The 26,465-nt window shown below is 33.9% G+C and overlaps 2 protein-coding genes across 5 annotated transcripts in view; one reads left to right on the forward strand and one right to left on the reverse strand.

Moving 5' to 3' along the window:
• Positions 1-8,652: 8,652 nt before the first annotated feature.
• LOC108340250 (metacaspase-5-like) lies at positions 8,653-11,095 on the forward strand. The gene is made up of 2 exons (XM_017577495.2): positions 8,653-9,164; positions 10,066-11,095. Exons 1-2 carry the CDS (start codon positions 8,819-8,821, stop codon positions 10,971-10,973), a joined length of 1,254 nt encoding a protein of 417 aa, XP_017432984.2. The 5' UTR covers positions 8,653-8,818; the 3' UTR covers positions 10,974-11,095.
• Positions 11,061-26,465, reverse strand: part of LOC108340248 (protein FORGETTER 1) — a 32,187-nt gene continuing 16,782 nt past the window's right edge. For 2 of the 4 annotated variants that reach the window (XM_017577491.2, XM_017577493.2), the window contains exons 9-32: positions 20,968-21,028; positions 20,794-20,875; positions 20,085-20,210; positions 19,836-19,979; positions 19,672-19,771; positions 19,468-19,599; positions 18,741-18,811; positions 18,493-18,665; positions 18,215-18,308; positions 17,825-17,922; positions 17,612-17,747; positions 17,397-17,503; positions 15,902-15,997; positions 15,727-15,814; positions 15,503-15,623; positions 15,272-15,383; positions 15,068-15,191; positions 14,899-14,976; positions 14,698-14,816; positions 13,553-13,606; positions 13,364-13,466; positions 12,784-12,912; positions 12,298-12,409; positions 11,061-11,501 (exon numbers count right to left, since the gene is read on the reverse strand). In XM_017577491.2, coding sequence (XP_017432980.1) covers positions 11,470-11,501; positions 12,298-12,409; positions 12,784-12,912; positions 13,364-13,466; positions 13,553-13,606; positions 14,698-14,816; positions 14,899-14,976; positions 15,068-15,191; positions 15,272-15,383; positions 15,503-15,623; positions 15,727-15,814; positions 15,902-15,997; positions 17,397-17,503; positions 17,612-17,747; positions 17,825-17,922; positions 18,215-18,308; positions 18,493-18,665; positions 18,741-18,811; positions 19,468-19,599; positions 19,672-19,771; positions 19,836-19,979; positions 20,085-20,210; positions 20,794-20,875; positions 20,968-21,028 — 2,492 coding nt within the window. In that variant the 3' untranslated portion in view covers positions 11,061-11,469. Of the gene's footprint in view, positions 11,502-12,297; positions 12,410-12,783; positions 12,913-13,363; positions 13,467-13,552; positions 13,607-14,697; positions 14,817-14,898; positions 14,977-15,067; positions 15,192-15,271; positions 15,384-15,502; positions 15,624-15,726; positions 15,815-15,901; positions 15,998-17,396; positions 17,504-17,611; positions 17,748-17,824; positions 17,923-18,214; positions 18,309-18,492; positions 18,666-18,740; positions 18,812-19,467; positions 19,600-19,671; positions 19,772-19,835; positions 19,980-20,084; positions 20,211-20,793; positions 20,876-20,967; positions 21,029-26,465 lie in introns of those variants that run through there. The other 2 variants (XR_001833188.2, XR_008248790.1) reach the window with 2 other exon arrangements.

The raw sequence follows: 26,465 nt of genomic DNA on the forward strand, positions 1-26,465 counted from the left end.
CGACCACTATGAGAACTGAAATTGTGATTTTTGATTTTGAACGAGCGTTCCAGGGTGGAACGACTCTTGGTTGGAAATTGAGATTTGTGAAGTATGAATGTGGCAAGCTTAGCTGGCGGGTCATCCTGATATTCCGTGAGTGCTCGTTCTCAAGTAGAGAGGAGTATGTCATGCGTGGGAATGGCAGGAGGTCTTAGTCCATAACTGTAACTTGGACAGAACGGACTAACCTCAGGTGGCTGCTGACGAGTATTCCAGCTATCACACCTGGGTGCATGGACGTCGTAGCTACACAGAATTCATACAGTCCGGACGGTCGTCTAGTATCAGGATTTTTAGATGACATTTACGTATGAATTGAATGAATATGTTGTGAACTTACTTGCTGTATTTAGTATATATGAAATGTATGCATTGGCTTGAATTAAATTCAATAAGCTTACCCTGTGTTATTTCTTTGTGTTGTCGTTCGTCCTTGAACCTCCGTCTTGTCTATGCAATGATCATCCATGTGGATGTGAGCAGATGGGGAGGCGTTACTGGAAGAAACGCTGGAAGAAGAAAATTTGGAGACGCCAACCTTGTAGAAGTGGAAGTGAAGGCCGAACAGTGAGAGCGTTCGGTTTTAGCCATAGTTGTTAGACTAGCGAGCGTCCGTGAGCGAGCGTTCTTTTGCCCTTGTAAATATTAGGACGTTCGGCAATAGCCTTTTTGTAAACCGTTCGTCCTCTTTTGTTTTGTAAACGCTCGTTCAATTATATGCATGGTAGGCCGTTCGGCCATTTTCGTCTTTTAATTTTCTTTTCTTTAAAACTGTTTTGAGTTATTAATATATGTGATTATTCTAAGTATATAGTTGATGACTGTATAAATTTTGGGATGTTACAGTGTGTTATACAAAATTCCATATTTCTCTCATGGATGTTACATTATGCAACATTATTTCTTAGTCTTTGTATTCCACACACATTTAAAACCACTAAGTCCTTCTCAATTTTCGTTCTCACGCTTCCACTTTTTGTTAGTTTAATTTCTTGTGAATGTAGGTAATTTCTGTTAGTTGAACTTCTTTTTCAATCTAACTCCCTTTCCAATTTTTTAAACTTTATCATTAATTTATTTCCTATCTCATCAAAAGACTCAATTTTTTGTCACCTCATTTTGCCAGTCATTTTTTTTACCAATTATTGTGATAATTTCTTTTCTTACATTTCTACAAGATTATTATATAGCCTGAATTATTAACGAATTTCCTTAAATAGTATAACACATAAAAAAAATATTCCACTTTATGTTCTGCTCGGTTTACAAAAAATCCTTTATTATGTGAATATAAATTATATAAATTTAAGTGAAACAATTTAGTGATGCAAACTATTACTTGCCACCAACCACACCAATTACCGAAATAAGTTTTCATGTCAAAGCACTACTTTGATTTTATTTATTTTTTCTTTTTTAGTTTTAAAAGTCATAATAAACTTTTGAAAACAATAAAATGGTTATATATAAAGAAACAGATCATATCTTAAATCATTATATTATCGTGTAACTTTTTTGAAAACCCCTCCACTTTTTTCTTCTCAATTTCTATCAATCAATAGATATACGTTTTCCATTACAATTTTATTTATTTTTCCATAATTTTTATTTTGTTTTTTATTCCACTTCTGTATATTTTTTATTCACATTTCCGTCCCAAAAGTAGCTTTCACATTTTTATTAGGTTTAATAGCCAATTTTGTCCTTAGTTTCGTTGATAAATCTCAATTTAGTCCCTCGTTTTAAAAGTGTTTGAAATAGGTCCTTAATTTAAAATTTTTGATTCAAATTAGTCCCTTTCCGTTAAATATAACCAAACGGCGTTAATGGATTGATGATCTGGCATAATGCAGTGGTGACGTGTTACGAAGTTAAAGTTGAGCTGGATATTAAAGATTGCGTATTTGAAATTGGGGAAAAATTGATTTTAGGGCATTTTCGTTTCTACGAGATTAGGGCATAGTTCTTCACCTACATTGCATAGAGTTGTTCACCTCCACTGCGAACACAGTACAATTGCTCTTCTTGTTTATCTTCTTTTCGATTATGTTGTTGTTTTGGGTTTCGATTTGAGTGTTTTGTGTTGGCAATAGTGTGGTGGTTCGTGGTTGGCGAAGAGGTGTTCCCTCTTTCGGAGTTGCTTGAGGAAGTGTTTAACGACCCGAGACGAAACCAGCGAACACGCCACCACTGATTGTGCCTCTGCCATCGCGAGAGCGACGACCACCATGACGTAGTGCCGTCGTGACGCAACGTCACTCCTGTTGTCTCGAGCAACCCAACAGCTGCGAAGCACCAGATCTCGCAAACGTATCTAAGTTGTTGTCATTCACGAGCGAAGTTGTTTCTGCATTGGCAACGAAAGACGTTGCCAATCGAAGAAGGAGTCGCGTCTTCACTAGAGGAAACTATCGCAACTCTGACAACCATTGTTGCACGAGAATCCCATCGCAGACGAAACAGGCCAGCTTGAAAACCCAAACCACCGCGACCTAGTTCTCCTCCGTGACAAAAAACGCAAATGGAGAAGAAGAAAACCATTGAACCAGAAATCAGAATGCAAAGGCCATAAGCGTGGTGAAGAACACCGAAGGAGATGAAGTGAGTTTCGCAAAACAGAGGTGCGACACACTAGAAGGCCAAGAATCATTCCAAATTTTAGGGTTCATAAGCTTAGGGTTTCAAATTGGGAATTTTCCCTTTCTGATTTTAATTAGGGTTCTTAATTTAAGGTTTTATGAATAATTAAAATTGCATAAACATAAATGGATTCTTAATTAAAAAAAAAGTCCATATTTTCTTAATTAAAATCAACATTTATGAAATTGATTACATAAGCAATTCATAAAAGGTAATCAGTGGTATCAGAAAAAAGGGTAACATTTATTAGGATTAAAAAAACCCTACAATTCATAACCTAATATCCCAAAATCAAAATGCCTTAAATAAAAAACGACATGTCACCATTGCATTGTGCCAGATCATCACTTCATTAACGTCATTTGGTTATATTTAACAGAAGAGACTAATTTGAATCAAAATTTTGAAAGTGAGGACCTAATTCAAACACTTTTAAAACGAGGGACTAAATTGAGATTTGTCAACGAAATTGTGAACAAAATTAGCTATTAAACATTTTTATTACTTTGGATTTGAAACTGGAAACGTGTTCCCAAACACGCGCTATTGTCAAAGTCCATTACAATTAGTGGTATTTTAGGTAACTCCTCGTAATACAAAAAAGTAAGAGTATAATATAATATTAGTGTTAGATTGATGGTTTCTAAACTTAGTGTTATGTGTAAAGTACATTAAAACTAATATAAATATATATATTTTTATATGATTTTTTGGAATAATATTATTCTCAAAATATATATATATATATATATATATATATATATATATATATATATATATATATATATAATAAAATTGTTGAATTTCTTTTATAAAACTCATGGTAGATAGAAACTAAAAAAATTCAATAATCATGACATCACATGAAATGTAAGAACTTAGAAAATAGAGTATTGGATTTGATAGGTGTTTTAAAATAATGAAACTGAGTATTTTAAAGTTAAAATAATTTAGTAATATAAATAGAATTTCTTAAACTCGTCTTATTATCTAAAATACTCGTATTCTCTCTAAAAAAATTTTTGAGTTATCTCTTCCTTCTCTCAACAAATTTTAATTCATCGATCATTTGTTGGATGATCAGAAAGTGTTTAGGAGATCTCCGTAGTGCGTTCTCCAACATCTACCGATCAGATTCTAATATAGAGTAAGTAAGTTTCGGGTCATTTTTCCTTTACACTTAGTTTGAGATTATGCATAGGGATCCATTCTCGTGTGTGCTACTTACCTCTCTTTCCTAGTTCCTTGTGGATCAGAGGTTCTAAGGACTCTCTTCGATCACAATTCTATGTTCTATAGGTGTTTCTAGGATTCCTTGAGCCTGAAGCAAGGTAGGTGAGTTGTCTAGAGTTGTAGTAGTTCTCCTTAAGATAAGGGAAACTAGTGTTTTATTTTAGTTAAAATATAAAGTACGAATTGTTACTTAATGGTGTATGAAACTAATGCATGTTGAAGGTTATGACTAAATTGATTGTTCTATGATTGAGTGAGTTGGAGTGAATATACTTGATTGAATGATATTGGTATGCTTTTGATGATTTGTGTAGAATTAGTTGTTGTCATGAAATCTGTTGTATTGAAATTGGTGGTGTCAAGTTGAGTAAAGATGTTGAAGGGAAAGAATTATGTGGAATTATAGGTCATTTTAATATAAAATGGAGGTTTTTAGAAGTGAGGATCTAAGGAGAGAAACGAAAACTTAGAACATATGGTAGGATCAATTGAGATTTGTTGGGACCTTGAGTTATTAATAATTTGATATGGAAATGAGTATGAGTTGTTGGGGTGGTTCTGAGAAGGTTTTAAGTCCAATTTTAGAGGCTTTGGATAGTGAAATTTTGATGTAGTAGGTTTGAGCGGAAAACAGAGAGTTTGGGATCTGGTGTTAGACCATTTTTGACTTGTTTGGACTCCCAGGATGTTTAACTTTGCATGATAATAGGTAAAAGAGTTTAGGTAGGTTAGAGTGAGTAAAATTGGTGTCAGGTATCCATTTTAAGTTAGAAACATGTTCCTAAAGTATTTTATAGGTCTAGGAAATCATATAAACCATGTAAATAGGCATAAAGGGCATCCAAGGCTAGAAAATAAGGGTGGGGAGTGTTCTGGTGTGGCGCTCAACGACTCTTAATGGGGCCTGAGCACCAGAATTATGAGAGGTCTGGCACCCAACTACAAGGGAGTGGTGCTCAGGTGCTAGAATTGCGAAGAGAATGGCGCTTAGCGGCAAAAGGGTGCTGCTCAACGCCACTCTACAGGGTGTTCTTCCTTTGTTTTCCAGTTATGTGTCTTTTATGGTTGCTTCTGAATAATTAAATGAATCTCATGACATGTTTTGGTATGTTTTATGATGTAGTATCAATGATTTGAATGAGAATTGATGTATGTTTCAAAGTGTGATGAATTAAGAGTTTCTAAGGAGAAATTTTAAGTGTGGTATCAAGTGTTGTTGGTATGAATGTAGAGAGCTCAGTCTTGGGGGTTATATTGACACTTTAATGATCATTCATTCTCAATTAGAGAGGAGTGATACATGTGGTGAAAGTAGCAGGAGGTCTTAGTTTAGGTGTTTCCAGTATGGTCTAAGATGCGGTATAGACAAACCTTGTGAGTGTGGTAGGGTGAAACCCATTGGCAATGACTCTATAAAGCATTAGATGCCACCACAAGTACATGACTCGTCATAGCTCGACATTCATACTAAATCTGAATAGTCTAGTTTAAGCCTTTGGCATGATTAAGATGATTGATCTATTTTATGATAATTGTGATATATGCATGACTGTTAATATATTTATTAAGATTAGTTTTGTATCACTAGTTTACCCTTCTATTGTTGTTTGCTTGTATGTTGTTTGTTTCTCTTTGGCAATGATCACCTTATTGGTGTTAGTAGAGGGGGATGATATATTAGTGGAGTAGGTATTAGGTGACGAGGGCTCTAACATGCAGTGGAGATTAGACTAGCTTAACCTTGTTCTTTTGAAGAACTTCTTTCTAGATGTATATGTTTTTAATCTAAAATCATTTGTATATATATTTTGATTTATGGTTATACTTTTTGGATAATTGTAATGATTATTTTATACCTTACTTTCTGTTAACTGTTCTTATTTTATTAACGGTGTAACATTCCTTAATAGTGTTTAAGACTATAAATTGAGATGTTACATGAAACATGTCATAAGATAATAAAGAAATACAAATACATAAAAGAACAAACCAAACTCTTATGAAAGAAATATATAAGAACGTTCTCCACAAAAATCTATACTAATTTACACAAATGGAGTGAAAATCTATTATGAAAAAAGAAAAGAAAAGAGAGTCAAGAGTGATAGTAGAGGACATTGTACTAATACCATTTATATTTCAAGCTTATATATCTTGTTTCATAGAAGTCAACTTATCTACATAATTAATGTCTGTTTTAAAAATATGAGATGTCTTGAACTTCGTATTTTTACGAGTTTTTAAATATTTTCTTCATATTTTCCTAAGATACTGAGAAATTATATGTAGAGAAGAAAAAAAAATTCATAACAAAGTAAAAACACAACTATATACAACAAATCAAGAATACTAAATTGTCATAATAGCCTCATGATCTTAGCTAAAGGTGTCAAAACTGGTTCCAACTCGTCAACCAACCTAGGTCACCACAAGTTTGAATCGGATTGGGTTGAAAACAAAATCATATTTTTTTAAAGGTAAGTCAAATTCAACTTGACTCCCTTTTGTTAAAAGGTGGATTTTAAGTCTAACTCAATCTTACAAAATTGGCTTCTAAAGTGAAGTTTGCACCCATTTATATATTATGAATTGGCTTTATCTCAAGTCGACGTACGACTTTCAAAACATTCCTTCACGCCAAAGTATATATATCTTGTGCGTGAGACTAGACAATGGATGGTTTGATAGTAGCCTGATAGCAGGTGGAACAATAAACCCAATAAACATTAATCTCTTTAGGATATCCTTTAACTCATAACTCTACCATGTTAAGAACTAGACTTCAAAGTCTATTATATTGTTCCACTCGTTATCAGGCCACCATCAGATCACCCATCGTCTAGTCCCACACACGAGATGTATTATCTCGACATCGGAGGGTGTGTTGGAAGTCCTACATCGACTATAGATAAGGTCAATTCAAAATATATAAGTGGGTGCAAACATGTTTATTTGGTTTATTGTTCCACATGTTATCGGACCATCCATTGTCTAGTCCATCGCACGAGATGTATATACCTCAGCGTGAGGAGGGTGTTGGAAGTCCTACATCGACTAAAGATAAGACCAATTCATAATATATAAGTGGATGCAAACTTCATCTTACAAACTGATTTTGTAAGATTGAGTTGGGCTTAAAATTCACTTCTTAACATAGTATCAAAATCTATCTCCTAGCAAAATTTTTGTCATATCTATTGTTCTACCCACTATCGGATTATCCATTGTCTAGTCTCACACAAAATATGTATATATTTCAGTGTGAGAGAGGTATGTTGAAAGTCCTACATGAAATAAAGATAAGACTAATTCGTAATATATATATATATATATATACATATATATATATATACATACATATATATATATATACATACATATATATATATATACATACATATATATATATATACATACATATATATATATATACATACATATATATATATATATATATATATGTATATATATATATATAGGGGTTTGCTAATCTATGTAAGCTCTTTTTTCAATTGGTACATTTTAGCAAAATGTACCAAGTTTTAGTAAACAAAAAAATTCTTATTCATAAAAAAAGACATACTTTAAACACAGAGATATTTTAATAATTTTTATTTTTAATTTAAAATAAAAAAATAAAAAAAAATCAGAAACACTCACCTTCCTCACTTATTCAATTTTTTTTTCTCTTATCTTAGTCCTTTCTCTCATCACACATACAGCAATCTACGACATCGTAATTTGTTGTTTTTCCTCTTGTTTATTTATTAGTCACTTTAATAACAAAATATCACTACATGGTTATGGCCACAAACAAGATACATCATCACACATACATCACATTGCAAAATGGCAAAAGCTTCGACCATGATGTCTAACCAATCCAGGTTGCACTTTTTTTAATATCAAGTGCTCATTCATTCCAAAAACAAGACTAGAAAGCAAAGTTGAATCCGCTGCCAATTAAGATTGCAAATTTGGATTTTCCAGTTTTTAAATCCATATAAACAAAATGGAAATTTGAGCTGGAAAATGGATTAAAACACATATCAAAATGAAAAACAAATTTTAAGAAATGAAAGAGAAAAGATTAAAAGGAATGAGAAATGAAAAAGAGGTAAATCAGAGCTCGGAGATTTCTTGTTTTTTTTAGTTTTAAAAATAAAAATTATTCAAATATTTTTTACCTTAAAACTTAAAATTTATAATATATGAAATTATTTTTATCAACTAAAATTTGATAAAATATGCTAAAGTATATATATATATATATATATATATATATATATATATATATATATATATAATAAAGTTTTTATATTCAACCAATAATGTCATTAAATAGAATTGAATAAATTTATTTCTTAATTGTACATTTTTTAATGAATTAAGTAAACAATTATTATATAAATTAATGTTATAAAAGTCTCATTATATTTTAGTAATCCATCTGTCTCATATTTTTCAAATTGAATGCAAGTTTAGAAAACTTAAAGTACATTTAAAGTGTGAACGGTTTTTATATAGTAAAAATTTATGCGTGGAGATTTAAACTAAACCTACGCATAATGAGCTCTAATAATAGTATTATTAATTTCGCTAGTCAATTTTTTCAATTTCCGACAAAGAAAGAAAAAAAATATTAATTGACTATTTATTATTTATTGAGTAAAACAAACAAAACAGTTTTAATAATAAAAACACTTATAGAAAATTTAAAAGATGGCTTACAAAGAGAAAAGAAAGAAATTTGTGAAAAGTTGTTTTTGTAAGAAAAAGAAAGAAAAAAACCAACACTCTTGTTTGTTTCGTCAATTCTGAGGTAAAAGAAAGTAAGAGAAAGAGACAGAGAGATTCACACACCTGCTTTCAATTTCGGCTGAAAGAGTGAGAGAAAGTTGCAATGGCGAAAAAGGCAGTGTTGATCGGAATCAACTACCCGGGCACCAAGGCGGAGCTGAAAGGTTGCATAAACGACGTGTGGCGGATGCACCAGTGCCTCGTCGAGCGTTACGGCTTCTCCGAAGACAACATCACCGTGTTGATCGACACGGAGAAATCGTACACGGAGCCGACGGGGAAGAACATCCGGTCGGCGTTGACCTCGCTGGTCCGATCGGCGGAGCCCGGAGACGTGTTCTTCGTGCACTACAGCGGACACGGAACGCGTCTTCCTGCGGAAACGGGAGAGGATGATGACACTGGATTTGATGAATGCATTGTTCCTGCTGATATGAACCTCATCACTGGTTGGTCAACGTTTTTGCATGTTTTAACGTTTTGCTTTTCAAACGTTTTCTAAAATATTTTTTTCCGTGCAAAAGTAAATAAATCTCTATGTATAATCTATTAAATTTTGAAAGTTATTTTCGAAACCAAAAATAGTTAACTCTGCTGCAAGATAATTTTTCATTTTCTTATCTGTTTTCTTTTGTTTGATCTCTCTAACTTGGCCTTTGGTCGTAAATAAGAGGGGAAAAAATGAGTGAAACTGTTCTGTTATTTTTTACTTTATTTTCTTTATTCATCTTCTTATTTTTCCTTTGTTTTCAATCAAACATTTTTAATTTCTGTTATTTTCACAGATTTTCATTTTTTTTTCGTTTTCATCATTTCTATTTTCCTAAAAGATATAGCTTGTGTATTCATAAAGAAACAATCAGTACTCAAAAAGAAAATATTAATTTATCCTTTAAAGCAGCATGTTTTGCAACTGAGACATTTTTACTGTCTTTTATTTAATTAAATGATCCATTCAAATTTTATTTTTTATATTCCTGTTTTTTTTATATATGATGAAGAGATCAGGAAAGAATACGCGTGAAATATACTTAACATTTAGGGAACAATTATTGTAGGAAATAGTGCAGAATGATGATGATATTATTACTTTGTAACGGGCTTGGATTTTTCAGAAACGAGTCAAAATTTGGACTATGTTGATCGGTTTCAAGTAAAACTGAATAACTTGTGCATTTTAGTGGCAGAAACAAGCATTGAAACCCCGAGTCATGATTTTTCTCAGACCCACCCTTTTTCCCGTGCCAAATCCATTATCAATTGTGGTTATTAGGATGCTTTTTAGTAGAGTAACACTGGCAGGTTAACAGTTTTCCGGGAAATAATAAAGTATTTGTGTACATTTAACAGATGATGATTTCAGGGAATTTGTTGAGGGGGTCCCTAGTGATTGTAAGCTCACAATAGTATCAGATTCTTGCCATAGTGGTGGCCTAATTGACGGAGCTAAGGAGCAGATAGGAAATAGTACGAAGAGAGATGAGCAACATTCTGGTTCTGGCTTTGGTTTGTCCAGTTTTCTACGTCGTACTGCGGAGGATGCCATTGAGTCTCGTGGAATTCATATTCCTTCAGCATTGCGCCATCATAGACACAAGCATGATGATGAAACTGATGATAGGGACATTGAACTTCCACATGAGCAGTATGGCCATGTAAAAAATAGGTCATTGCCACTTTCTACTGTCATAGAGATACTGAAGCAGAAAACTGGAAAAAGTGATATCGATGTTGGGAAATTGAGACTTTCACTTTACGATATTTTTGGGGAAGATGCTAGCCCTAAAGTAAAGAAGTTCATGAAGGTTATATTGAACAAACTCCAACACGGGGATGGTGGAAGTGACAAACACGGTGGAATCTTGGGGTTGGTGGGTAGTCTTGCCCAAGAGTTTATCAAGCAAAAGCTGGATGCTAATGATAATGGATATGCAAAACCTGCCATGGAAACACAGGTAGACAGTAAGTATGAAGCGTATGCTGGATCAACAAAGCCTCGTCTTCCAGACGGTGGAATTCTGTTGAGCGGTTGTCAGACTGATCAGACCTCTGCAGATGCAAGTCCAGCCGGTAATGCTGCCAATGCTTACGGAGCTTTCAGCAATGCAATACAGGCTATAATTGAGGAGACACGTGGTGCAGTCACAAATCAAGAACTTGTTTTGAAGGCAAGAGAGAAGCTTAAGAGAGGAGGTTTCACCCAAAGACCAGGACTCTACTGCAGTGATCACCATGTTGATGGTTCTTTCGTGTGTTGATAAGTTTTCATCTAGTGCAGAAAAAGGGAATAATTTATGATTGGTATGGCATGCTTGTGTATTACTATGTTTGGGACAATCAATGTTGCTCAAAAGGAATATTTACTTCAACTATGATTTCAGTAATCTTTCGTTATATCTGATACAAACTAGTTCAGATTGACTGGACTATATGTGATACAACCTAGCTATCTACTGTTTCGCTTTTTCAGTGAATCATCTTTACAAATATACAAAATCGAATTACATCCCTAAATGGGTGACAAAATAATACTAAAATTGAGACTGCACAATTGTGTTGCGGGCCGAAGAGATTGAGCCTTCCCCTCAAAAAAATTCTGCGTCAATGAAGAGCCTTTTCCAAAAAAATAAAATAAAATTAATTGCTTGTCGACATTCGAAGACACCAAATATGGTAGCTCAAGCAACTGCCAAAAGGTGGTACCGAAATTCAAACTTCGCTAAAAAAAAGTTGAGCAAATCCTACTGTCACATGTCAATCTTCAATTTCTTGAACCCATGCTAAATCTGTAAATGTTCAGAAAATATTCGGTTAGATTCTTCATCAAATCGACAAGAGAATGCAAGATCAAAATAGAGAGAAAATTCATCTATTATTCCTCTTTGCTACACTTATTTATACTTCTCAACGATCAGTACCACAGATGATCTTGCAAACCAAATGACATTATGTTGAAATTTTCCTTTTAACCAGCAGCCTTCCATCACAAATAACATCTAAATCAGTCAATTTCACCTAAACTTAGATCCTATGACTAGGTATCGATGTATGACTTTCCACGTTAAATCCAAGATACCTAAATTATATGCCTTGCCATAGAAAATGGTCTCTCAATTTCACCAATTCATTTTCAACACATCTGCTAACTTCTATTCATTGTACTTGATCATGCATAATTGAAAAATAATTGATTCAAAAGATCTCTCGACAAAACTATACCATCTACATGAAATACACGTTGGGATACTAATATTTTCATGTTGTTTAGCAAGTAAATCCAAAACCAAGGTAAAACAGGTAAGTGCCCTAGGTTGACCCGTTGATGCAATATTCCCTTTGACATACATGTGCATATCAAGGAGGTTAACTTTTTTTCAAACAACTACATGAATGAGTCCAGGCAAAAAATAAACAGTATCCATCATGAAAAATCTTCATTCTTAAACTCAGTCCAAAATTGTACCTAAGTCTAAAAAATCACTTACCCAGCACATTTACAGACAATTATATACATTTTCTATCTCAATGTAGGTACATCATGAGCGCATATTCGGAAATGTGGATGTGTTTTAGAGAGAGAACCTTGAAGCACAGTTTCCACTGCTGCATTAGGAACAAGAAGCCCAACAATACGTTGGGTGTCCACAGTAGTTTCAATGCGTACAACGCGTAACCTCCTATGGCTTAGACGAGCCTGTACAAATTTTGTTCTGCAGTTTAGTTTTCTTCAAAGAAATATATTTTAAGCAATTTCTGAAAGTACTATCAATCAAAATATTATATTTAGTCACAAGTAATTGATAATGATCCAACAATTCGACAGTAAAGTCAAACTTAGTGCAAGAAATAAATTCTAACGAACCTCGAAGGTTACACCCGACAGGATATGTGTGAATAATACTATAAGAAATCATATCAACTGATATCATAATCCAACACAATCTGCTAGATATTTTACACTGCAAATCTCATCATTAAAAAATTCAACTCCAATCACCAGTTTAATTAATAGGCCTTTTTCAATAAAATGTTTTTTAGTGTGTGGCAACTTCTATGCTGCAGAATTACCTGTTTTGAAAGGGCCTTTTCTACGGCTCCCCACACAGGAAGGATGAGGCCACCCAAGACATTTACTTCCTGTAGTCTTCTACCAACTGTACAAAAGTTGCCAATCTTACAATTGGGACCATGCATACACTGCCAATAAATATAAGAAGTTGCATGAGACAACAGAGTGAACAAGAGTATATAATTATTTTCCCTTCCATCTAAATGTTTTAGCAGGTTAACATGATACGTTTAACCTATTGAATGCAACGCCAGTTCAGAATACATAACAAGTTGATCTAAAGAGTAAAGTTCTTGGAGCATTTGGTTATGAATGTTTACTTTGTCCCCTTATCTTTTTCTTTTATGACTTTACTGCTAAATTGATTAGTACAGAAATAGACAGTTGAAAAGGAATGATAACTTATAAATTTATACCATCATTGTTCGTAACAAATAAATAAAATGTTAAATAAAACTGGCATCTGCTTAAACAGTCACAAGCTGTCCTCGACCATATTCTGTCAAGCGTCAAGATTTCAATCACATCCATTTTTTCCCAACAGGGAAAAGTAATGAAAAGTAACTTAAAGAATTATACCTGTTTGGATGAAACTTCATATTCCTCTTCCCAACCAGACTGAGCCTTCTCTAAAGACGAAATTTTTCTATATTTACTTTTTAATTCAGACAGAGGCATCTCCCTATATATATATTTGAGAGAAATGGGGGTTAAAAATACAATTAAACTGAACAGGTCAACAAGGCCTGATTACTGAGAAACACATACCTGTTTGATTCTCCAACAGGGGGTCGAACTATTTTATACATACCCGAGGCTGAACTGAAAAATGAAAGGAAATACTGAGAAAATCAGATCATTAAGAACAATGACCACAAAAACATTAATACATTTTGATGTCTTGCTTTATGAACATATTTTTTCTATTACTAATTTCCTATTGTCCTTTATTTTTTTAATGAAAAAAGATTTTAAGCCCCAACCAAGCTACTAAAATAAATAGTAAAAGACAACTTTATCATATACCAACTATTTTCGTATTACCATGAATGATGTTGATTTTTTTCCAGAGTTTATCTTTCAGCTATAGAAAACCATAATGAGCTCAATACGTTATTTGACCAGTTCTCTGCATTGACTATCCAATGTAGACATTCCGTGTAAAAGTGTTTTTCATTTAAATTTTATAAAGCAAGGCTTCAATTAAACAAACAGATTGAAACCAAATTCTCCTGACATGATATTTGTAGTCATTTAACACTAACATTCCCCGTAAGAACAGTATTGAAGGTGATGTCAATATTTAGGAAATACCAAAAATTGAGACATCTACTCAAGGTTGTTAAACTCTTAGAGTTTACGTAAACTCATGGAAGTCATTAAACTCAAATTATAAACTCGTAAGAGTTTACTTTTGATATAAAAATATTAAAATATTTATAAATTATAAATAATATAATGTTATATGATACTATAAATAATTTTTAATATTTTTTATTGAAATATTATTAATATTATCAAGGTTGTTAGACTCGAGTATTTACGTAAAACTCGTAGGAGTCTACTAAACTCGGATATTAAAATATTTATAAATAATATAATATTTTATTATCATATGATTTTATAAATAACTTTTTAAATTTTTTTAGTGAAAAGAAGGAATGAAGGGGCTGAATCAAAAAACACTCAAACCCTAATCCCAGTGAGTTTTCTCCACAAATGCCCTCCAAACAAATCCCAGTGAGTTTTCTCAACACATACACGATGATAGAGCCTATTTGGGTTTCCATGCATGTGAACATAAAACAATCTCACAAGTAATATTTTGCAACCTTAACAAATATTGGAACATCGAATTAAATAAAAACTATAATTAAATTTTAAAATCTTAGATAACAAAAACTAAAATATACCTTTCAAATGCTAAAATGAAATGGCGTCTTCCCAACCACTCCCTCTTGGACTCATAGAAGCCATCATTGGTGGAACCAAGCCCATCCCTTTGCTTTTCATTCAGCATTGTAGTTGCCAACTAACACGTAAATATTAAATTACAAGTCAGAAAAAGCATAAAAAAACACCATTATTCAGGTCAGGTAGAAGAGAACATGTACCTCCCATGTGATCCCACGATCTAAGATGAATGTAAACAAAACTGTTGAGGCCCCAGTCAATTGATCAACATGAACAGTCTGAATGGAAGTGAAAACGTTTCCCGTCAATATTAGCTTTATAATAAAGTTAATATAGATAATTGTCAAAAGAAGTCAACTAGAAACTAACCTTTGGAGTCCCTTGCAATTCAATTACATTAGCTTTCAAGTCAACAATGCCGGCATCAAGGTTACCTTCAATGCGAGCATTCCGAACAAGAAGATCCAAGATACTAACAAATAACTCAAATAGCCTGTTACAGTATTATTTATTATATTGAATATAATCCCAAGACTTATAAGCATCAAGCAATTTAATTCACAAAAAACAGACCCATTCTGAATATCAGGAGGTAGTCCCAAAATCCTGTTGAGAAACCGCCCAACTTCATGCATATCCGAATCAATAATGCGACCAGATAATCTTCCAAGATCTTTACCGTTACCTACAAATATAGGAAGCATGTATTTAAATGTGGTAATGTTACGAAATGCTTACAGACAAACAAATTTAATTACCAAACCAGGCAAACTAACTTCTAGAATAGAGTAATGAATGAATTACCAAGGACTGTGTCCCTTACTATTCCAACAGACACAAGAGCAGCTTTTGCTTGCACAATAAAATCATGAATTGTATCTGGTTTGTCAGATGAACATCCCGGAGGTACCACAGGCAGAGAATCCTGAAAAAAATTCGACAGTATGTATTTGAACATTCTTTTCCTTTTACACATTTCTATATATATATATATATATATTCCTTATTTTCAATAAAAATTATGAAACCTGCTCCATTATTCCTTTGTACATAATCATCAGAGCCCTTTTTCCATAGGCACTATCATAATTATAAGCACTTAATGAAGGTCCAGCCCTACAAACAAAAAATGTCAGGAATAACAACCAAAATGTTCATCCATGTCGGCTCATTTTAAAAAGAAAACTGATAAATTGAACATACCTGCGGTCACCCTGAGTCAAAGCACCAAGAGATTCTAATCTTTTGGCAACAATTGAAGCAAATCTTCGTTCTCCACCAAGATTTGTGAAGAGTATCCTGTACAAAATTTATGGTAATCAATGTTGTCAAACTCGAGGATCGTAAGGGAATTAGAAAGGGAATGAAAACTCATAACTCAAAGATAGTAACTCAACTCGTAAGAGTTACAAGTAGATAAAAAATTGTATTCATAAATAGGTGCATCATTAAAAATAATATGAATGATAAAAATAGCTCATACAGATTTCATAAAATGGGTTCATAACAATTAAAAATAGGTTCATAGGTCGGCGAAGAGTGTTGGCTGTGATTGTTGACAACGAGATTGGTGGTTGCAGGAAACTCGTATAGCTCGTTTTGTGCAAACTGTTTTTTTTGGTGAGGTGTGAACTAAAGGTGGACCGGGTCACTTTCTTATAAAACATGGGTTGGGTCATCTTTTTAATAAAACATGCTGCCAAACCCTAATATCACAACAAATGAAGACAAAGATGGCACACCAAGAAGATCGACACAGAGGATGATCCTCAATCCAGCGAGCTACCTTGAGAGATTGCTCCGATCTGGCCAGCTTCTGATCTGGTCTCCATGTCAGCTCGCTTGGGGTGAAAACTCGTAGGATTATGCAAGTTTGTGAACTTAATCGCGATTTTAACAACATTGATGGTAATAGAGATTAGTTTCAACTAGTGTGGTGTGGCATCTGGAGAGAGCATCATTGAAACTTAGGACTGCAACTATTTTAAGATCTGATCAGGTCTAAAGTGTCTCAATCCTAACTTTTTAAAAGTTATCAGGTGACATGATAATAGTCAACTAATTCACACCAACAATAAAATTGTTTGCTCAGAAGAAAGGCAGCAAGTTTATGTCCATGAAACACTTCCATTTGAGGAAAGATATTGGCACAATAATGTAGTTTGGCTAGGATGTTACACTGATGCTTAGAGAAGTAAATTGCACGTGATAGTTTACACAGTCCTGGTATAAACAAATATGGAAGCCAGATCCTTCCCAAATTAAGCTATAGCATCACTTTTAATAATATATACGTCTTCCTAACTGCACTTCCTAATCTTTCTTTTCTCTTCTCCAAAAAGAGACTCAAACAAGGTCATTTTCCTCAAACCTCAGTTCTATATTAAATATCTAGCATATCTGAACCCATAGAGTGGAAACAATTAATGAGAGTTTGACTACTGGACATCATAAATTGTTGAAGAAAGAACAAAATGAACACCTTGTCCAAACAGTTGGAAAATAAAGAAAGTGAGTTTATTCAAATAACTACGTATGTAACTTACAAAATGTCAATCTCAATTCATTCTATTTCGTCATATTTGGGATGTAATATGGTTCCAAAGGATGAACTGAACAGTTCCAAAAAGATTTACTTCTTGAACCAATATGAAAGCAATCAAACTGCAAAAGATGTTAATCAGTAGTGCTCAATGACCTGTACTCGGGTGCAGAAGCTTGATTTGATCGATGCGTTCTTCCAAACTGTTGAATTGCACGGTCAGCACTCCATGGAAGTTCCAGGGTCAAATGAACTCTTCTTTTCTGTCGGGAAAAGCTTAGAATGAGAGACGAATGACAGCAACTATATTCAAAGTTCAGTATACTATAAATTTCCAAGCATAATGGTTTCTATCAAAGAAGTTTTCACACCTGATTTGCAGCTCGTCTATCGGCCTGCAATGAAACGCCAGCAGATCCTGCCTCAGAGATAATAGCAACTAACTTTTTACCATCCATAAAGAGCTGCTTTTCATGCATGTTAACCATTTCCATGGTCACGTCTTTTCTAAAGAGGTATACACAGAAATTAGTAATCTATAATGTAGTGTTGCATAATGATTAGGTAGGCAAACAACAACTCACGTATTACGAGCCTGATAAGTTACACCCTTGCCTGTAGCAGCCCTCACAAGCATTCCTCTCCTTCCTGTCATTTCTGCAACTTTGTCAGGGCCTCCTAGCTGCATATTAGATGACAACAGTAGTAGCAGGAAAAAGTCAGCAGATTCAAAAGAAAAAAAAACATTAAGGAAAAGGATAGAAAAGATAGCATTCAAACAAGGCCACTCAGGAAAAACTAGAACCTATGAGTCTTCACACGATTCGTATCACAGAGGAGTTGACTTGTATCATACAATGATGGTATCGTAAATCATACAATACTTACTACAATGATTTAAACAGTTGTGTTCTGTTCACATATTGAAAAGTGTCCTTTCAAAGCAAGAATGTAAGTCGAGTACTGATCACTACCTGATCAACAATATCATCCAAAGGATTATTTGGCAGATCCAAAGACCGAATAATCTCTGATATTTTTGTCTTCCGTTCCAACGCTGCATCATACCTGAAATAATGTAAGAATACGTTCATCAATCAACACTTCCCTGGTTTCTTATACTAATTTTTCTACCACATAATTTTGGTTAACAGAAGATATTGTATCTCATACAACCAGTTTTTTTTACTAATCAGTTATTTAACTTGAAATGATAACTTTTCACCATGAAAACATCACCCAAGAATTCTACCTCTTTTGAAGTTCAGCTACGTAGGCCTGTCTTGCTTGGAGATATTCATCTGTTTTTTCCTTACACAAATGGCATGACCACTCTTCAGGAACTACATCACCAATTGGTGGCATCAAGCATGTGGAATGGACTAATTTACCGCAGCAAGAACACTGTAGCAATTTTTTCCTTTCCTGCAGGGAAATCAAGTGCTTACTGAATCTCCAGTATTGAAACAAATCAAAAACACTTAAAAGCAAGAAAACCACCTCCTCAGTAGTACAAATTTCACATATTTGAAACTCATCATCAGAGTCAGTAGATTCAACACCAGAGTCAGCTGCACCAAACCAGAGGAATCTTTATAAAAATGCACACAAGCAACACAGCAAATTAAAATGTCTTCAGGAATCATCAAATGTCAAACATTTAACTTTTTAAAAATGGATATCATGAGAATAAAAAAGATTATATTAATAACAACGATGCCTTTAACACACCATAGCCAATGAAGTGAGTCAAATGAATAAAAACATAACAAATAAATAAAATAATAATGTGTCAATGACGCTGATTCAACGTCGAACAAGAGAAAAACAAAATAAAATATGGTTAATACAGTGGTCAGTGCACTTCTAGGCAGAAACAACTCGTATCATGCAAACATTGTCTGCAAATAATTTGTCACAGAACTAATGTTTAATGCAATCAAAGTTTCAAGGAGTAATTGGAAAATAGGGACTGGTATATGATTAAACTATTCTTGCAATTATTCAGTTTCTCAAATATATTCTACAAGTTTATTTTGCGTTGGTTGAGCAAATTTCAAAGTCCAAGGCCTTCTGGTTTAAGAAAGTGTTCTCTGCTTTCAATAATAATAATAATAATAATAATAATAATAATAATGTCAAAAGTGACACCTTATTTTCACTTACGGAGGCACAAGAGAAACAAGGACAAGTGGATTTCATCAAAATTTGTTTCTAAGAGACTCACTATCAGATTCTTCATCACTTTCAGCATCACTAGGAGGTTGCCACTTGGCTACTTTTCTGACTCTGCCTTTTACTGAAACACCAGGAGTTGCAGAGTGCCTCTTCCTTTGGAGTTCTTTCACCCCATCTTCTCCTATTACAGAAGAACGATTAAATTCACAATATATAAATAAACGAGAATCATCTAGAAAAACAAGTCTAAAACCTGGGAGAAGTTCAGGTTTTTCTGGCAAAGGGTAATTTTCTTCCACAAATTTAAGCAGCAATTCTCGAGGTCCAGAAACAAAGTCATCAAGTTCAGAACCCTGACAAAAATAATAAACCGTGTGAGAAACTGAAATGCAATGAACAGGGTATTCAAATACACACATATTTTGTCACAGCTTCCTCTGTCCTTGCTTCTCCAGTGCTCTGAAGACCAATGACTACACATTTTTCTTGAGCTAACGCTTCCTTTGCTAATCTCAGAGCAGAAGGGACTTTAGCAGACATACATAAGTGCCTAAAGAAACGCTACAGCATTACAAGGAAAACGAACAGACAAAATAGTCAATGAGTATTAGTTAACAAACACCAGAATCCAAATACAGATTTAATCTGCCACATAAACTTCAATACCTGATGGCTTGCCCAGTATAAGCGCCATAGCTGACTAGAATTAGGTTTATCATTTAGGAAGGCACTGGCTGACAGCAATTCTACTCGTAATTCAGCCCAAAATTCAGCTGCCTTTTTATATATTTCCTAATGTTATTGTGCAAATAAGATTATAAGACAAAAATATGGAAGTCACGGGATAAATTAATGCATTGAGAGATAATATAGATAATTGTACATGTTATCATTATATGAAAAGAAAGTTGAACAATCTACAGCCAGGAAACATCTCTAGTTTCTTACAACTTCAATTCCTTTCTATTATCATACTTAAGAAAAGAAAAAGAAATTACAACGCACCAAAGAGAAAGATAAAGTACATTCCTGATTTAACATGCTTGAACAAAAATCATATCTGAAAATACACATGCATACCCGACTGTATAATGTCAGCATTTATTGATACAAATAAATGTTTGACTTTGACAAGCACAAACCAAATGACACCCAAACCAATTGTAAGAAAAAGAAAGACCAATTATTTTAAACTATGTCACATAACTAACAAACAACCTTCTGAAACTGATTGATGGAATTCCCTTTCTTTTCTCTTATGCTTTACTGATTATTATTTTCAGATGCCAGTCAGTATTTTACCAGATAGTTTCCATTGTTTCTTCAGCAAAGAAATTACAAGTTCCGCAAATAATGGCAAATAAATTTCTTGTACCATCATTTTCTCTTCTAAAGGTGCTTCAATTACTTCAAACTCTGCACCTTCATAGCTGAGCGTCCGACATAAATACATACCCCTACAACAAGATAAATGAAGAAAAACAATTTATCTTTCTTAAGCATATACTTTCAGTAAGGTAGGTTGGTGACCACATGAAATTATTATAACCTTGCTTTCATGTCCATGGCAACTAATTCAAGAGCTCCAACACCCCCTCTGTCCAAAGCACCTGGATGTATAATTTCAAATTCTTAACATCACAGACCTAGGAGATGGGAACATCTAGGACAAGAAACGCAACTAGAAAGCAGAGATATAACAAATTCTTTTAACATCCTATACTATGTACTTCTAGGAAGATTAAATCAAAGAATCATAAAATATTAGTTACTGTTAAACATATTAAATTATTAGATATCTTAAATAGATATATTTATCTTTTATCTTCAGGTACTTGGTTATTATTTTTTTTTTATTTTGAACTTAGCCTATATTTTCTTTATTATAAATACAATATCCTATGTGTACTTTTTACAAAAGGGAAATTAAACTCATACCTAGTTTTTTACTATATTCAATATGATATCTAAAGCCTATGGTTCTTTTGAAAAAGTTTCGTCGCCCCTGGCCACTACAATTGTTGTCACCATTGACACAACTTCAGTTTCGACCAACAATGCCATGATTGTACTTGTCCCAGCCTGGCAACTTTAACATCGTCGAAGTTCACAGACATCGTCTTTTCCAGCCATGCATTGTTGAACTTGTCGCAACCTTTGCTCTCAGGATCTGACCTTGTTGCCTTGATTGTAGAACCGTGGAATTTTAGGATTTGTCTCTCTCATGTTCATCTATGGCTTCTTTTGCTACTGCCTCTTCTAATCTCTCTTCTGCCACTAGTGCATCTGATATATATATATATATATATATTATGTCAATGTGCACTTGTCTACTATAAGTTAGATAGCTCTAATTATGCAACTTGGACATTAGACATTAAACTTTGGCTTAAGAGTTAAGGGTATGTTGATCATATTACTCAAAAAAGTGTGAGGATCAACAACCTTCTAGTTCCATTATTTTTGTAGCATGCACAAGTACATCTTTTGTTAGTCTAACTCAATCTTCTTCTCTTAGTCCTTGGATTCTCGACTCAAGAGTCACTTACTGTAACAAATCTTTGTTTTCCTCTTCATCCTCCTTGGATAATTTACCTTCTCTTACAGTGCTTAATGGATCTAGGGTTTTAGCTCATGGTATTGAGATCCTTAACCTTTGTCGTTCCTTATCCATTGATAATGTTTTTTATGTCCATGGATCTCCTTTTAACTTATTATCCATCTAACCATCTTGATTGTATTATTTCTTTTACCAAACATTTTGTTTGTTTACAAGAACGGAGTTCGAGATAGAAGATTGGCACCAAATGTGAGTCTCATGGTTTTTATCATCTCCACCCTTCTACACATGGAGGCACAATTATAGAGTCTTCATCTATTTTTCATGCTCAGTTAGGTTATCCCAGTCTTACCAAATTTCAGCAGCACATTCCCAGCTTATCCAAGTTATCCAGTTTGGTGAGTCATGTCAATTAGGCAAGCATAATTATAGTTCCATTCCTTGCAGTGTCTACCAACATGTTTCGTCCCCTTTTGTCTTAGTTTACTCTAACTTGGGAACCTAGTCGAGTTAAGTCTACTTTACGTTTTTTCAATATTTTGTTACCTCTATTAATGATTATTCCAGATGTACCTACTTGTTTTTAATGAAAAATCGTTCTCAGTTATTTTATATACTCCAATCTTTTTTCAATGAAATTAAAACTAAGTTTAGAGTTTCTATTCGAACTTTGCAAAATGATAATGGTCACAAATATCTTTCCATTCTTTTAAACAATTTATGGCTTCTCATAACATTTTTCATCCAACTTCATGTGCTAATACACCTCATCAAAATGGAATGCCTGAGTGGAAAAATAGACATCATAATGAAACAACTCCACATTCTTTTAATTCATCGTGAGGTTTCTCAATATTTTTGGGGTGATGTTATGCTTACTACATGTTTTCTCATTATTCATGTTGAATATAATGAAAACTTAAGTATGGGATTAATATCCCTTGTGTTGAATATACACATAGTGTACTATATTTATAATAGAAGAAATATGGGCTAAACCCAAAATACAAATAAAGAATAACAAAATAACTAAATATAAAAGACAAACATAAAATATAAATAATATATCTAACAAATGCATGCCCTCTTCGGTTCTAAATAATAAAATACATCATTTTACATTATTTTCTCAGGAACCTCTTCATCGCTTACCTCTAAAAGTTTTTTTGTCTACATGTTTTGTTCATAATTTTAGTCTTGGTCTAGATAAGTTATGTCCTAAATCACATAAATGTGTTTTTTTAGGATTTACTAGATCACAAAAAGGATACAAGTATTTTTCTCCTTCTCTTAACTACTATGTTGTTTATCCAGATGTCACCTTTAATGAGTCTCCTTTTTACTTTAAAGGTCATTCTTCTTCTGATATGTCTTCATCTAATGCAATCAATATTCCTAGTACAATCAATATTTTTGTTATTTGTGGTCCTCCAGATGGACCTTGTCCACCACCACCACAACCATCAGATACTTCTTCACTACCACTTCAGGTTTATAGTCATAGACATCATTCTCAACAACCACCAATTCCAATGCCAACTACTTTTTCATCTCTAACTCTGACAACTAAGTCTAATCTTCCAATTGTCGTTTGAAAAGGTATTTGTTATACCTGTAATCCCTTTCCACATTATATTGCTTCAAGTTATCATAAGTTATCTTCACCTTTTCATACCTACCTATCTGTCAGTGATGTCTTAGTTCATCCTAGTTGGCGCCAGGCCATGCTAGATGAACTAAGTACTCTTCAATGTGGAACTTGAGGGTTTGTCCCATTATCGTCCAGGAAATATATTATTGGTTACAGGTGGGTTCTTGCTATCAAAGTTGGTCCTAATGGTACTATTGATCACCTCAAAACTCGTCTTGTACCCCAAGGTCACACAAATTTTTGGGTTAGATTATGGTGAGACCTTTTCTCTAGTGGCAAAGATGCTTTTTCTTCGTTTAGTCATGACTGCTCTTCAACAATGGCCTCTTTATCACTTATGTCAAAAATGTGTTCCTCAATGGAGATTTGCAAGAAGAGATTTATATGGGGCAACCTACAAGATTTGTTGTTCAAAGAGGGTCTTCTGGTTGGTATGTCGTCTTTACAAATCCTTATATGGCAAATTTAGCAACACTGTTTAACGTCAGATGTTGATTGGGCAGAATCTCCTTTTGATAGAAGGTCTGCATTCGAATATTGTGTTTCCATTGGTGGTAACTTGATTTCTTGGAGAAGCAAGAAAAAAAGTTTGTGTCAAGATCTAGTGCAAAAGCATAATATAGAGCTATGACCCATGGCCCCAACCACTTTTGAGCTTGTTTGGCTTAAACAATTGCTTAAGAAGTTACAATTTGGAGATGTTACTTAAATGACACTTATATGTGATAATTCGGCTACCATTCATATTAGTTCTAATCCTATCTTTCATAAAAGGACCAAACACATTGAAATTGATTGTATATTCATTCGAGAAAAGATTGTACCTGATGATATTTTCACTACGATTTTACAGGAACCAAAAATTGATTATATTTGTAACAAGCTTGGTACATAAGATTTGTATGCACAAATTTGATGGGAAGTATTAGGTATATTAGATATCTTAGAAAGATATCTTATTTTTATATTTTACTTGAAGATTTGAGAGAAGATGAAAAGTCTTATTTTTTACTAAGAAAAGTCTTATTTTTTACTAAGAAAACCTTATACAACTTACTACTGTATTGATAGGAGATAGTAGTTCTGAAAAGTAAAAGGGCGGGAAGCCCCTAAAACACCCTAACAGAAATATTAATAATAATAAAGACATTATACTTCAACACTCCCCCTCAAGTTGGAGCATATAGATCATATGCACCAAGCTTGGAACATATAAATTGAATTCTACGCCCCCTTAGAGATTTGGTCAGAATGTCTGCGAGTTGTTCATTAGAGTTGACAAACTTAGTAACAAGATCCTTTGCAATAACTTCTCTCTAAAAAAAATGACAATCAATCTCTGTGTTTTGTTCTTTCATGAAACACTGGATTAGAGACGATGTGAAGGGCGGCTTGATTGTCACAGTACAACTTCATCTGCTCATTTTCACAAAATTTCAACTCTTCAAGGAGTTGTCTAATCCACACAAGTTCACATGTAGTTAGAGCCATAGATCAATACTCAACTTTAGCACTAGATCGAGCAACAACACTTTGTTTCTTACGTTTTCAAGATACAAGGTTCCCTCCAAGTAAAACACAGTATCCTGTGGTAGATGTTCTGTCAATTGGACAACTAGCCCAATTTGCATCACAATATCCCTCAACTCGAGTGCTTCCCTTGTCCTCATACAACAATCCCTGTCCTGGGTTCCCTTTTACATATCTGAGAATGTGAATCACTACATTCCAATTATCACCATGTGTATTTTGCATAAATTGACTAACAACTCTAACCGGATAAGAAAGATCAGGTCTTGTTATGGTAAGATAGATGAGTTTTCCAACAAGCCTTCTATATCTCTCTGGGTCTTTGAAAAGTTCACCTTGGTCTTTCATTAACTTTTGATTTGAGTCCATAGGACTATCAATGGGCCTGCAATTTGTCAAGCCTGTTTCCTCCAAAATATCAAGAGCATATTTTCTTTGTGAAATGATGACACCTTCCTTTGATTGTGTGCCACTTCAATACCAAAGAAATATTTTAGCCGACCCAGATCTTTGGTCTGAAAGTGGTTGAACAAATGATTATTTAATTGAGCAATTCTAGTGACGTCATTTCCTGTAATGACAATATCATCAACATAGACCATAAGATAAACGCATTTATCAGGAGAAGAGTGACTATAAAATACTGAATGATTCGTCTCACATCGTTTCAATCCAAAATGTTGCACAACCCGACTAAATTTACCAAATCAAGCTCGAGGTGATTGCTTCAAGCCATAGAGGGAACGATGTAATTTACAAACTAACCCAGACTCCCCCTGAGCAACAAACCTAGGAGGTTGCTCCATGTATATCTCTTCTTCTAGATCACCATGAAGAATAGCATTTTTAATGTCCAACTGGTACAAGGGCCACTGACAAATGGCAACCATAGCAAGCAAAATATGAACAGTACTGGTTTTAGCCATAGGAGAAAAGGCATCACAATAGTCGAGGCCATAGACTTTAGTATATCCCTTATCTACCAGACGAGCTTTGAGACGATCGATTGCACCAATAAGACCAACCTTAATAGCATAGACCCATCTACAATCAACAGGCTTCTTACCAGGAGGAAAAGCAACAAGGTCCCAAGTGTCATTGTGTTCAAGTGCCTGCATTTCATCAATCATGGCTTGTCGCCATTCAGGATGACTAAGTGCCTCATGAACATTATTAGGAACCTTAATGGAAGATAAGGAAGAAACAAAAGAGAAATATGGAGGAGACAAACGATGATAACTCAAAAAATTATAAACAGGATAAGGATTACGAGTAGAGTGAATACCTTTCCGAAGGGAATTAGGCC

The sequence above is a fragment of the Vigna angularis genome, chromosome 5 (genome assembly GCF_016808095.1).
Source record: "Vigna angularis cultivar LongXiaoDou No.4 chromosome 5, ASM1680809v1, whole genome shotgun sequence".
Taxonomy (NCBI): Eukaryota; Viridiplantae; Streptophyta; class Magnoliopsida; order Fabales; family Fabaceae; genus Vigna; species Vigna angularis.